General features: G+C 36.5%; 1 protein-coding gene across 2 annotated transcripts in view; it reads right to left on the bottom strand.

Annotated features, from left to right (window-relative positions):
* Positions 1-249: 249 nt before the first annotated feature.
* Positions 250-14,315, bottom strand: part of TYW3 (tRNA-yW synthesizing protein 3 homolog) — a 19,433-nt gene continuing 5,367 nt past the window's right edge. For both annotated transcript variants that reach the window (XM_067726585.1, XM_067726586.1), the window contains 2 exons: positions 12,982-13,115; positions 250-2,927 (listed from right to left, as the gene is read on the bottom strand). In XM_067726585.1, coding sequence (XP_067582686.1) covers positions 2,699-2,927; positions 12,982-13,115 — 363 coding nt within the window. In that variant the 3' untranslated portion in view covers positions 250-2,698. The remainder of the gene's footprint in view (positions 2,928-12,981; positions 13,116-14,315) is intronic.

Here is a 14,315-nt window from a genome sequence, read left to right as displayed (position 1 = left end):
TCATGTTCTTTGGTGCCTCATATTACACATTCCTCTGTCTACAAGAGTTTTGCTTGGATTTTTCTGTCAAGTGAACTTGTTTCTTGGCCTTTAAAACCTAAATGACATGGTATCCCCTTGAATTGTGATGGTAGTACTCCGTTGCCTAGAATCAATTATTCCTGCCAAGTTCTTATAACAGTATGTATTGTAGAAGTGATCCTCAAATATTGTTTCGATACTTCCCCCAAAAGAATTTTTAAAACTCTGTACTTAATATAAAAATTTATTTGCCTCATAAGTTTAAATCACTACCAATGATATAATTTGTAGCACATTAAAACATCAGCTCTTTATAATAAACATATGCCATCACTTTCTCAAATATAGACAAAATAACCTCAGTACTTTAGGTCAGGTTCTTGTAAAAGAAGACACCATTCTAGTGCAAGTGATTTATTAAGCAGGAGCTCCCAGAAGAAATGGGGAAGGGAGTGGGAAAAACATGATAGGATTAAGGTGACGTCCTAGCCTTAGCCTGATGCTGCTGGGAGCTTAAATGGCAATTGCACATCCAAGTTTATCCCATTTCTGGGCAACAGAACTGTTTTGAAACTCTGCACTTGTCATTATTGGCTGTGAGACAGTGAGTGTGTGTGTGGTGGGGGTGGGTAGAGGGCAGGAAACAGACTCCCAGGCTTTTTCTCCTCTATTTTAGAATGAAGATGCTCCAGCAGCCTAAAGCAAGAACAGCCAAGCATACAAACTGGGAGATGGGGCACAGCACTAAGTAGATTATATTATCTGGGCAATCTGGATGGGTTCCAGAGGTATCCTCAACAATACCCCATGATGTGATAATATTATTAATTTAAAAAATATATTAGACTTCTGATTCTGGAAGATGGAGTAGATATTCTTTTTCCTATTCCTTTCACTAAGTGCAACTAAAACCTCTGGACAGGGAATTCCCTGGCGGTCCAGTGGTTGGGACCTGGCACTTTCACTGCTGGGGCCTGGGTTCAGTCCCTGGTTGGGGAACTAAGATCCTGCAAGCCACGCAGCACAGCCAAAAATAAAAATAAAAACTCTGGACACTATGTATAGAATAAACATAAGAAGACTCTGAGAGGTGACAAGGGAAAGGTAGACCAGCTAGGGATTTGGGGACCTAAAGAACAACATAATTGTGAGTTCCCTGCGTTTTCTTTTTACCTCACATATCCCAGACTGGGCATTGGAAAAGCCAGCAACCCGGAAATGTCAATGGGCTCAAACAAACAAACAAAAAGCCCCAACAAAAGTCTGCTTTCTCTAGCCAAAGAACCAGGAAACAGTCAAACAAGAAAACACTTGAAAAGTAACAGCTCTACTGGAGAGGCCCAGCAGTTAGTCAGAGCATAGGAGACAGACCAGGACAGGAGAGGCGGGAGTCATTGTCTCAGAGGTGAAGGCTACTGGGATGGATGAGTTAGCTGGGGTGCAGACAGGAATGCAAGATGAAGGCCAAAGACAGAAACTTGGGAATGCCTACAGCGTTATTACCCTTTAGTTTCCAATTAGAGAACGACTTGAGAGCTTTAAAAGAAAAAATACACGTGCTTATCCCTGGAGATTCTCAGGTCTTTTCTGCATTTTTTCAAGGTTCTAAAGATGATTCTAAGGTGCAATAAATGTTGAAAAATATTAAAGTGTTGGAGAGAAAAACAACTGATGATTCACTATAAACAGGGAAATGATTGAGAAGAAAGCATTCAGGATGCTGATGAAAGGGCAGATTCAGGGGTCTAAGAGTGTTAATGGGGCCAAATGTTGCAGGATGGCAAGAAGATGGAGGACTCAAAATGACTAAGGGAAATATTAGTATCTTACTTTAAAGGCCAAAGAGAGAGTTCAGAGCCATGATAGAAAAAAGGAGTAAACCTGGGCATATATCCAGACAAAACTATAATTCGAAAACATACATGCACCCCTATGTTCATAACAGCACTTATAGTAGCCAAGACATGGAAACAACCTAAATGTCCATTGACAGATGAATGGATAAAGAAGATGTGGTACATATTCACGATGGAATATTACTCAGCCATAAAAAGAATGAAATAATGTCATTTGCAGCAACATGGATGGACCTAGAGATTATCATACTAAGTGAAGTCAGAAAGACAAATAACGTATGATATCACTTATATGTGGAATCTAAAATATGACACAAATGAACTTTTCTATGGAACAGAAATAGACTCACAGACATAGAGAACAGACTTGTGGTTGTCAAGGGGGAGAGGAGCAGAGGAGGGAAGGATTAGGAGTTTGGGATTAGCAGAGGCAAACTATTATATATAGAATGGATAAACAAGGTCCTACTGTAGGACCTATACTCTAATATTCCTAATGTTAAGGCTCTCTTGAAAGGGTATTATAGTTCTTCTGTTTTACAGAAGTAGAAACTGTAACTTAAGGATAAGCATTAAAAATCATAATTTTATTTTTGCAATGACTAAAATATGTGACTAAAAACAATGGTATTTAAGAGCAAATATTGATATTATACACAGCTATTTTTAAAAGCTAAGGGTTTCCCTAAAATATAGAGAAAAATTAAATCTTGTTTTTCTGAAAGGCTGATACATTCAACTAACTAAAATACTCCTATAAAGAGCAGCTTTATAATATCTATTAGAAACATTATTCTACCAAGACACTTCAGAACCAAATCTCAGTAATCTTCAGGGAAGATAGTAACACTGATTCCTGGATCATCATGATCATCATTTTCAAGTTCTTTATTATTTTCTTCAGTAATATATTTGCCACATGCTTTTTCTGGGTTTCTTTTTTTCTTGTGAGTATATGATGAGTTATTTTTCTCTTTGATTTTCTCTTTGGGATATGAGGTCATAGAAATAGGTTCTTTTTCCAAAGCATGTTGTAGGCAGTTGTAAAACCTGTAAAGAAATAAAGTATTATTGTTATATCTGTGTGTTCTGAAACAAAATGAAATACACCTAGAATTTATAAATTACATAAACCTGATGTCTCATATTAACCTAAAGATATAGAATAAATCACAGAAATAACGTGCTTCTTGCTTTTATGATTTTTTACTTAGGAAAAGAAATGTTTCAGTTCTTTAAGAACAGTCCTGAAAACTGGTTTGGAATCACCTCTTGATAACCTCTATCCTACCTTAATTTCTATTCCAGATATAGGAATCAAACAAAGATTAAAAAAAAATATATATTCTTTCAAAAGAATCATAAATGTAATAGAGGCTCATTTTAGAGAATTTGCAAAATATGTGAAGTTACAAATACAGATCACCTGTACATAACTACCTAAAAATAATGACTCTCATATTTTTTCTTTCCAGTTTATTAGTGTATTCTGAATTAATACATCTGTACATGTATACATACACCTACTGTCTTTTATACAATTGTGATATTACATATAAAGTTTTACATTGTTTTTTCAAATTTAATATTTATTGAAAACACTTTCCATATCACTAAATGAACTACAAAATAATACTTTTTAATGGTAGTATAACATTATGCCACTTAGATTGACCTTAATTTACTTTCAAATTTTCCCAATACAAACAACAATGTGATAAACATTTTGGAAATAATGTGATCTGAGTTTCTAGCTATTTAGGATAGATACCTAGAAATGTAACTGCGTGGTTAAAGGTTATAAATATTTAAGGCTCTTGATAAGTACTACCTGTTTTCCAGAATGCGTGTTCAAAAAATATGCTTCTAAGGGCAGAACTTGAGAGACCACTTCACTCATACAGTGAATATTACATCAAAAAACACGCTTTACTTATAGGTGATTATGGTCTCTCATTATTTATATTTTCATTGCTTTGTTTGAAAGTGAAATTGAACATTTTTTATTAGCTATTTTAATTTTTTAATGTAAATTATTCTTTTCCTTTACTCATTTTCCTGCTGGAGTTTTTGTTAGTTTTCAGCATACGTTGGAAAGCAGCAGGATGGCTTGGTATGCTGTGTGTGCTTCACACGAGTGGTCCCCTGGGAAAGCTGAGGTTGGCTAATTCCAACCTCACTGACTCTCGATTTCCTCATTTATAAAACTAGCTATTATCCTGTACCTAGTAGGGCTATCGGAGGGATATATATGTAAGTACCTAGCACACTGCCTGGCACTGAGTAAGTTCTCAAAAACGACTATTTTTATGGAATATAAACTCCATAAGACCAAGGACTCCATCTATCTTGTCTTCTGTTATATTCTTAGCATGGAGTACAGTACAGCCACACTTGGGTAAAAATATGCCAAATAAGTGAATAAATAACTACTGAACAAAAAGGTAAATATGGATGTATTATCTTAGGTCCCAAATAAAATGACCTAAAGGTTGAGAACTCCTTTGCCACTGTCGGGATCTCATCATGCTTTAATATCCTATTATAATGGGAGGCTATGACAGGAAATTTCTGACATCTGCAGAAGAGATTGCTATTTGGGCCAATTTTCTTCTTTCTTTAATTCAATGAACAGGCTAAGTTCTGCTTGCAAAAGCTCTAAAACTGCCCTTAAAAACCCAAGATAATCACCTCTTGCCAAATACTCCACACAATGCTAATATATACCTAACATGATTACTAATATCCTATCCATATTTCAAGAACTTATATACTCATCACTGTACACCTTGATATCCAGCACCATGCCTGGCAGATAATAAGGGCTAATTGATATTTCTAAAATGAATAAATCAATCTCAAAGAGGGAGGTACAGTAAAAGGGAAAACAGTATTTTAAGAGTTATAGCAAAAGGCTTTGAAAAAATTAACTGATGTTTAATTTTTTAGACCCCATAACATGGTAACAACCTTTTCATTTAATGCATTCCTTATATCCTTACTTAACTGAAACCTGGTTTCCCACAAAGACACCACTGCCCTGCATTCCTCTTAAGTGAAGACTGCTTATTATTTCCATACCCTGCCTCAGAGTTGAGTGATAAGGTCAGAATTCACCTGCCTCACCAACAGTTTGCCAGACTAAACTCCTTCATGTGCCCCTCTGGTCATCTAACAATATTCTGTTCAGTCCTTTACATTCATGGAAACTTCTACACTTGGCTTTATCTTTGTCTCCAGGTCTTGCCATCATTCTGGGTGACTTCAATGACTGGTTTTCTTCTCATCTTCCACAATGCCTATTTAGAATGGTTTTAAAAAATGACCCAGTAGCATAACTCATTTTATCTAAATCAAATCCAAGCATGCTACAAAAGGGTATGAATCACCCTTATCTGATAACAAGAGGTTATTCATGATGTGCAACTTTATCTTCTATCACTCTCTACCCAACCCTGCTCTTTAAACTTAGGTAACCAAGTCTTTTCTCTGGATTCTACTGCATTCCTAGAAAATTAAAGATAAGACTAAATTCCTCTTTTATGATCACAGAGAATTAACAGCTGTGTAAAATACCTTGTCAATTACATTAAAAAGGTAATTAAAGAGGAACAGGTGCCTTACTTTAATCTTCTATCAAACAACCTAAGAATTCAAAGCTATATCCTTGGGGTACCAAAAAAACAACTGGTAAAATGGAACAAAGACCTTTCCATGTTGAAAGCCAAGAATAAAACTTCAACTATTTTTTTGTTTTCCTTGGTTAAGGCAACTTTTAAAATGTCCTTTGGGAAACTATCTTACTCAATAAGTCAGAAATTTGTTTTCCAATTACATGTTCTCTTCTCATGATATGACCCTTTATACAGCATTCTAAAGCCCAATTCTCAAAGTGTAATTTTCTCAGCTCTCAAAGGCAACAAAAAGAGTTTGGAGTATAAAAAGAAATGTATGCTCAGGTAACTGTTTTTTTCCCCCCTCAAAAGAAAATCAAATTGTCTTCAGTTTTTCTGCTTCCACTGTCAAGACTATCATGACATAGGGCAACCTGTATATACTTCTCTTCATGAGAGAACTTTTCAGAACAGTCCTGGGAAAATGAATTCTTGTTTCTCGGATCTGTTAGAGGACCATGTGCAATAAAAAGCTGGTATTTCGTTGACTTCCAAAATAGGAACGTAAAATTAATGAAATCTAGGCACAATTTCATACCCTTTTAAGGCTTCCATTATTAACAAATAACAAAAGAAGGCTATTCTCATATATCATGTATTTGGATTTTTAACTGATTTTAAGCTCTAGAATTTTTTATTAAAAAACATATATGTGGGCTTCCCTGGTGGTGCAGTGGTTGAGAGTCCACCTGCCGATGCAGGGGACATGGGTTCGTGCCCTGGTCCGGGAAGATCCCACGTGCCGTGGAGCGGCTGGGCCCGTGAGCCATGGCTGCTGAGCCTGCGCGTCCGGAGCCTGTGCTCCGCAATGGGAGAGGCCACAACAGTGAGAGGCCTGCATACTGCAAAAAAATAAAATAAAATAAATAAATAAATAAAAAATAAAAAACATGTATGTGACAGGGCCTGTGCCAGTGCTAGAAACAGATAAGAAATGTGGTCTGTGCCTTCAGGGAGCTCAGGGTTTAATGGGGGCTGCAGAGCCGTAAAGATACATTCAACGTGCCATGAAAGATCATGAAATATTCCTTGGAAAAAAAACCAATGCCTGGGCTGAATTGCAAGGATGAGTGGAAGCTGGCTAGTAAAGGGAGAGGAATTATGAGAGGAAAAATTGAAGCGAGGGGACATCCAAGGAGGAACTATCAGAAAATACGTGTTTTCACTATTTACTTCTCTGATCTTCAGTATCTACTTCTCTGATCTTAAGTATATAGGGAGTTATTTATTTACTAGCTTTAGTTCCATTTAAAAAAATAAGACTTGACTCCTTCTCTTCTCCCCCCATTTCTATCTGCTGCCACATTCGGGTTATGTTCTGCAGTATCTCTCCCATTCATTTTGTTACTCAGGGTCCTGTTAATTCTTGCCTGGACTGTGTAGCAAGAGCCTACTCCTGCTTGCCCCATGAGTGAGCCATTTTATATCTTCCAGAATAATCACCCTAAGGCTTTGAAGCCATAAAAGTAGTACTACTGCTAGAGTCTGTCAGCTAAATTGAGCAAATATTTATTGACCACTATGCTCCTGTCAGACACTCAGAAAATAATAAGAAACTGTCTTTGCCTTTGGTGAACTCAATATAATGTGTTAACTTTTAAGTTCCTTTATTGTTTAGGATGAACTCAATAAACATTTATTGGGTTTCTACTGTGAGCCAGACACTCTATAAGGTTTTAGGATGAGAGATATTTGCTACTGTGAGCCAGACACTCTATAAGGTTTTAGGATGAGAGATATTTGAAGTGTGTGTATGTATGGGTATGTGTTTGGTTGGTGGGAGGGGAAAGTCAGTCCTATACACAATGTGACCAAGTTGTACTGGGGAAAAAAAGACATATGTGCAATTAAACAACTGTAATTTAATATGGTTCACATTTCTGTTTTCACTGAGGCATAAACTGTAATAATGCTGGTAAATGATAATGAGAATTTGAACCAAGGAAATGGGTAAATGAGGTTGAGATTAAGATAAGAAAGATATTAAGGAAAGGCTGATGGGATATTTTGGTTAGATATATGCAATAGGTTATTAGACATATGGGCCCAGGACTCAGGAGAGATTTGGAAGATCTACCAGTATCTGGGGAAGTAGCTAAAGCAATGGGCCAGGAAAGGAATCCTGGAGAACGACAGCATTTAACCGACATATAGAATAACAAGAGAAATCCAGAAGGAAGCTAAGAAAAAGCACCATAAACAGGAAGGAAAGCAGCAAAGTGATGTAACAGAAATTCTTACCGACAGGTATATGAAATAATGCTCAATGTCACTAATCATCAGGGAAATGCAAATCAAAACCACAATGAGATATCACTTCACACCTGTCAGAACGGCAATTATCAGAAAAACAAAAGACAACAAGTGTTGGCAAGGATGTTGAGAAAAGGAAACCCTTGTATACTGTTGGTGGGAATGTAAAATGGTGCAGTTCCTGTGGAAAAGAGTATGGAGGTTCTTCAAAAAATTAAATATAACATTACCACATCATCTAGCAATTCCACTTCTGGGTAAATATCAAAAATAACTGAAAGCAGACACTCAAACAGATATTTGTATACCCATGTTCACAGCATCATTATTCACAATAGCTAAAAGGTAGAAAAAACTCAAACATCCATTGATGAATAAATGGATAAACAATATATGTTAAATACAATGGAATATTATTCAGCCTTAAAAAGAAGTAAACTTCTGCAAAGGAGGCAAGACTATACAATGGAAAAAAGACAGTCTCTTCAATAAATGATGCTGGGAAAACTAGACAGCTACGTGTAAAAGAATGAAATTAGATCACTCCCTAACACTATACACAAAAATAAACTCAAAATGGATGAAAGACCTAAATGTAAGACCAGACACTATAAAACCCTTAGAGGAAAATGCAATCAGAACACTGACATAAATCGCAGCAATATCTTTTTCGATCTGTCTCCTAGAGTAATGGAAATAAAAACAAAAGTAAACAAATGGGACCTAACTAAACTCCAAAGCTTTTGCACAGCAAAGGAAACCATAAACAAGACGAAAAGACAATCCTCCAAATAAGAGAAAATATTTGCAAACAATGCGACCAACAAGGGATTAATCTCCAAAATTAACAAACAGCTCATGTGGCTCAATATCAATAAAACAACCCAACCAAAAACTGGGCAGAAGACCTAAACAGACATTTCTCTAAAGAAGATATACAGATAGCCAAGAGGCACATGAAAAGATGCTCAACATCACTAATTATTAGAGAAATGCAAATCAAAACTACAATGAGGTATCACCTCACACCAGTGAGAATGGCCATGATCAAAAAGTCTACAGAAAATAAATGCTGGAGAGGGTGTGGAGAAAGGGAACCCTCCTACACTATTCATGGTAATGTAAAGTGGTGCAGCCACTGTGGAAAACAGTAAGGAGGTTCCTTAAAAAACTAAAAATAGAGCTACCATATGATCTAGCAATCCTATTCCTGGGCATCTATCTGGAGAAAACCATGGTTGGAAAGGATATATGCACCCCAATGTTCATTGCAGCACTGTTTACAATAGCCAACACATGGAAGCAACCTAAATGGTCCATCACAAATGAATGGATAAAGAAGATGTGGTACATGTATACAATGGAATATTACTCAGCTATTAAAAAGAATGAAGTAATGCCATTTGTAGCAACATGGATGGACCTGGAGATTATTATACTAAGTGAAGTAAGTCAGACAGAGAAAGACAAATAACATATGATATCACTTATGTGTGGAATCTAAAAAAATGATACAAGTGAACTTATTTACAAAACAGAAACAGATTCACAGACTTAGAAAACAAACTTATGGTTACCAAAGGGGAAAGGTGGGGGGAGGGATAAATTGGGAGTCTGGGATTGACATATACACACTACTATATTTAAAACAGATAACCAACAAGGACCTACTGTATAGCACAGGGAACTCTGCTCAATATTCTATAATAACCTAAATGGGAAAAGAATTTGAAAAAGAATAGATATATGTATATGCATAACTGAAACACTTTGCTATACACCTAAAACTAACACAACATTGTAAATCAACTATAGTCCAATATAAAATAAAAATTAAAAAAAAGAAAACAGCAAACCCGCAAAAAAAAAAAAAATAAGGTAAACTTCTGATCACACTACAACATGGATAAACCTCGACAGCATTATGCTAAGTGCAATAAGCCAAACACAGAAGGATAAATATTGTATGATTCCACTTGTATGAGGTACCTGGAATAGTCAAAATCATAAGAGACAGAAAACAGAAGAGTGGTTACCAGGGGCTGGGAGTTTGGGGAGTGGAGAATTATTGTTTAATGGGCATGGAGTTTCAATTTGGGATAATGAAAAGGGTCTGGAGATAAATAGCAGTGATAGTGGTGGTTGCATAGCAATGTGAGTGTATCTAATGCCAATGAACTGTATAACGATTAAAATTATAAATTTTAGTTATGTATATTTTACCACAAAAAAACCAACCATTGGAAATATTCATTTACTTTTTCAGTCTAATTTGCTTTATTTTTATCAATATTATATGCCAATATATTTGGCCCTTTTACTCTATATTTAAAAAAAATTTTTTTTTAAGATGCCATGTTTTTTTAAATTGGAGTATAGTTGACTTACAATGTAGTGTTAGTTTCAGGTGTACAGCGAAGTGAATGAGTTATACATACACATATATCCACTTTTTTTAGACTCTTCTCTCATATAGGTCATTACGTAGTATTAAGTAGGGTTCCCTGTGCTATACAGTAGGTCCTTATTAGTTACCTATTTTATATATAGTAGTGTGTATATGTCAATCCTTACCTCCCAATTTATCCCTCCCACCACCCCCTTCTGCCCTGGTAACCATAAGATTGTTTTCTACATCTATAACTCTATTTCTGTTTATTCTACATTTTATTTAACATTTATTGTCTTATTACAGTTGGTGAGAAGAACATGGCTAATTCCATCCAACCCAAGTCAGTCCTGATCTCTTATTAACGGCTACAAAGATAGCCCTCCACTTGTAATGGGTAAATAGATCTCCAAACTTCATATTTTTTTACCTGGAAATCATTATGTATGAAATTTTCTTACTCTTCCCACTAAGAAGTGGGCTTAGGAATTGTTTTTTTTACAAAAGAGGCTTTTTTTTTCTATTAAAATTATTTTACCTTTTGATTTTCGTATCTCAAGAATATTTCTTATTGCTGGAATGTTACACATTAGGATTTTAAATTTTAAAAATTCTCTTATTACAGTTGTTTGAATTATGAAACTTTGGTCCTGTGAGAAACCAATTTTAGTACTCAACGTCTGATTGCAGAACTCATCACCTCCAGTGTTTATTTTTTCTCTTTTCCACAGCAGAAGAGTAACTCTTTCTCTGCATTTGGTTGAATATACAGCTGTTCCCAAAGCAGCTCCCTAATTTGTTCACCCTTTCTGAATTCACATGTAATCTTCTAATCAGTATCTTAAGAAACTTTTTACCCTTCTTTAATTTTTCACTGATTTTATATGATGAGCATGACTCTCTTGATAGCAGCATGCACACCATAATCTCGAAACATATTTTTGAGTCAATGGATTTAAAGCATAATTTGATTTTATAGTTGGTGAACGTGACTCAATTAACTTCACCAGGTGTATAGTTAGTTGATCTTGGGCTATATTTATAATCTTATTGAAATTCAAGTAAGGAAACAGAGAAATTGATTTGCTACCTTGTACATTTTCGCAAACAGTCTCACTAGAATACTATCTAACAACCGTAGTCAACTTTTGGAATGCTACCAGTAAGTACCTACATACAGTTCAAACTCTGTAGTCTGGTGGAGTGGCTGGGTACCTTCAGTTGCTTACTTGAAATCATCACTATATTTAGAATGTTTGCTCAAAGAACCTTGTGGCCAGGTAACCTCTCAGCTTTTTTCAGCCAGGCTTCCGCTAAAAAATTCAGTGCTAATGCCTGAGGACATCCATTGTATGTCATGAATTACTTCTCTCCAATGTATCTAGACTAGTACAAGTTATATACCACTGTTGGGAGAACTGAGAAATAGCCACTCGAATAATTTTGTTAATTCTGTGGTTCAAATAAGGAGCCCTGGTTAAGAAAGCCTGGATGGGGCTACTGATGTGATTATAGGTTTATTCTCTGTATGAGTCGGTGAACAAGGAGAAAGGCTATCCTATCCTAAGAATCCATGACATAACACGGACAGGGCCTGTCATTATACATATGCCATCTACTGTATACTAAAATTGTTCTCTATGATAAGTAGGTACAAGAAAAATGAAGCCAAGAGAGTTGAGTAAGTTGTGGGGGAAGCAGGATTCAAACTCAGTTCTGCCTCTGGAGCCCATTTCTACCCCTTTCCACCATGCCACACTGCTGCCATTGGCACTTCTGGCCTTAGCTGCTTCATAAAAAGTTCTAGGTATTAAAGAATTTTAAGCAGGCAAATTAAGCAATAGTATTCCTTTTCATTTCAGACGGGATTCTGATGGTGATACGGAGAATGGCTTAGCAGAGAGACATACTGGAAGCATTCTACAATGAGACCAGCTAATAAGGTTACTGCAATGGTCCTGAATAAAGAACACGGCAAGAAGGGTGGGGAGAGAAGAATGACTCAGGAGTTATTTAGGTAGTGATTGGCTAGTTGTGAGGTGACCAAAGGGGTGGGGGAAAAAGCAAAAAGAAAATAATAAATGACAACAAGATGACCATCAGTCCTTAAATAACTCAGAAATTTACATCTTACTGATGGTAGGTCAGTGGCATTTATCTTCATATATAAAAGGCAGCATAATAGTCACTTCTTTACATCAAAGATTCTATTCTTAGGAAAAAGTTGAAAAAGAAAGTCATGTAAAATTAATCTACCAGGAGGTGAAGTTTAAGAACAAGAGAAATATAAAGATGTGACTTGATAGCCATAATCCTTCTGACTGGTACAATTATGCCAATTCGAATCTAATGCATGACAGGAGCGGGGTTCTGAGCTAGCCAGAGGTATAAAATATTTATCAGACTAAAATTAACCAGGCTGTTCTCCTCAAAAGGAGATTCTAGGTAGTCTTCAGTAGGTCACACCCAGGAGGTAGAGTGTACCTCCTCCCTGGCTGCCTTCAACTGGATCAGTTATGGTCCCTGGGGCTGCTGGGCTCTCTTACCTGAGTGACTGTTTCTCCTTTATGCCTGTTGCTGGCAGTCACGTGTCCCACTATCCTCCATGGAGCTTCCTCCCCTTTATGCTCCGTTTAGTACCCATTGCAGTCTGGCCTACTCTAATCAGTTACTTGCATCATCTTAATTATTCGTGATAAGGCTACAAATATAAAAGCAGTCGGGAGTATAAACTGAAGATGGTGTATATTAATAGTTTCAAAGAAGACCTAGGCATGTAAGACTATACCTTTCAATTCTCTTCTTGTTTTCCTCCATTTTTTGATTTGCTATCTTTATCAGGAAGTTGATATATTCCTCTGTCACCATCAGTTTTCCTTTATGGGTTAATGGAACTTCTAAGCCATGTGTGCTCCGGACAGCCTGCAAGGAGCAATTTATATATGATGACTTATGTACTAGAGACACTGAAGATAACTAAAGAAAAGTCCCAGTCAGGGCTGTGTTTAGCTCCATTACAACATTTAAGTTTGTGCTTTGATATAATTTAGTCAAATACAGTTGAATCAAAGGAGAGTCAAATAGATTTTCCCATCGTATAAAATCATTTGTAAAGCAAGTCATTCTATACATTGTCTTTCAGAGAAGCACATATTATCAAAGAATCCAATGAACTTAACAGTATCACTGTCACTAAAGCTAAGGGAGCTTTAATACGCTATTTAAAGAAAAGAAATAAATGAAACCTCAACAGAAGCTTCAAGGGAAAATCAAAATGGACTGGATGCTAAAGGGCCTCTTAGCACTGCTTGAGCAGGGTGGTTACAAGATAAACCATGCCTTTTCTATCTCACAAAGTGGCTGCTTTCTCAATGCTTTAGGGCTGCCGATGAAACAGTCAACATATTCCAAGTAAATCCAAACACTGGATATAGGTTAAGAAACAACAAAAACTATTATGAGGCATAAAAATTCATTCAACAAGCCTTTACTAAGCATCTGCAGTGTTCTAAGCCCCATGTAAGGTATGAAGGTACAGGATGAATATAACATGGTCCCTGCCCTTAAAAGAGCTAACACTTCTGAACAGGAAACAAACAAGTGAACAGAGAATCACAATACATCATGGTGCTATGACAGAAGAAACACATACGTGTACATGTGCATGCATGCACGTACATGTGCACACAAAATGCTAAGGAAATGTAGAAGAGGAGCAACTAACTGAGACAGGTCGTGGTTTTATGGGAAATGTGGCATCTGAATTGGAATTTTAAAGGGTAAGTGTAATTTCACCAGATGTAAAAATGGGAGAAGGGGAGCATTCCAGCCAGAGGATTAACTTTTCTATAGTCATGGGAACATGAAAAGCATAATACATTTGGGAAATAACCAATAGTATTCTGTCTGGCTGGGGTGGAAGTATGCTGGCAGAACATGAGCATAAATAAGGCCTGAGAAAACACCAGGAGACCTTGACTTCTTTAAAAGGGGGATTCTGACAGTATTGGCTAGAGGGACTGAAGGAGAAGATGGGTAGGAGGAAGACCAGTCAGGAGACCCCTATAAAGATAGAGGTGAGGGACGATGACGGCTCAAGCAGGCACAGTGGCAGAGGGCTTA

Source organism: Pseudorca crassidens, chromosome 2, assembly GCF_039906515.1.
Source record: "Pseudorca crassidens isolate mPseCra1 chromosome 2, mPseCra1.hap1, whole genome shotgun sequence".
Classification (NCBI taxonomy): domain Eukaryota; kingdom Metazoa; phylum Chordata; class Mammalia; order Artiodactyla; family Delphinidae; genus Pseudorca; species Pseudorca crassidens.
Note: the sequence above shows the minus strand (reverse complement) of the source record. Positions and strands in the feature narration are given on the sequence as shown.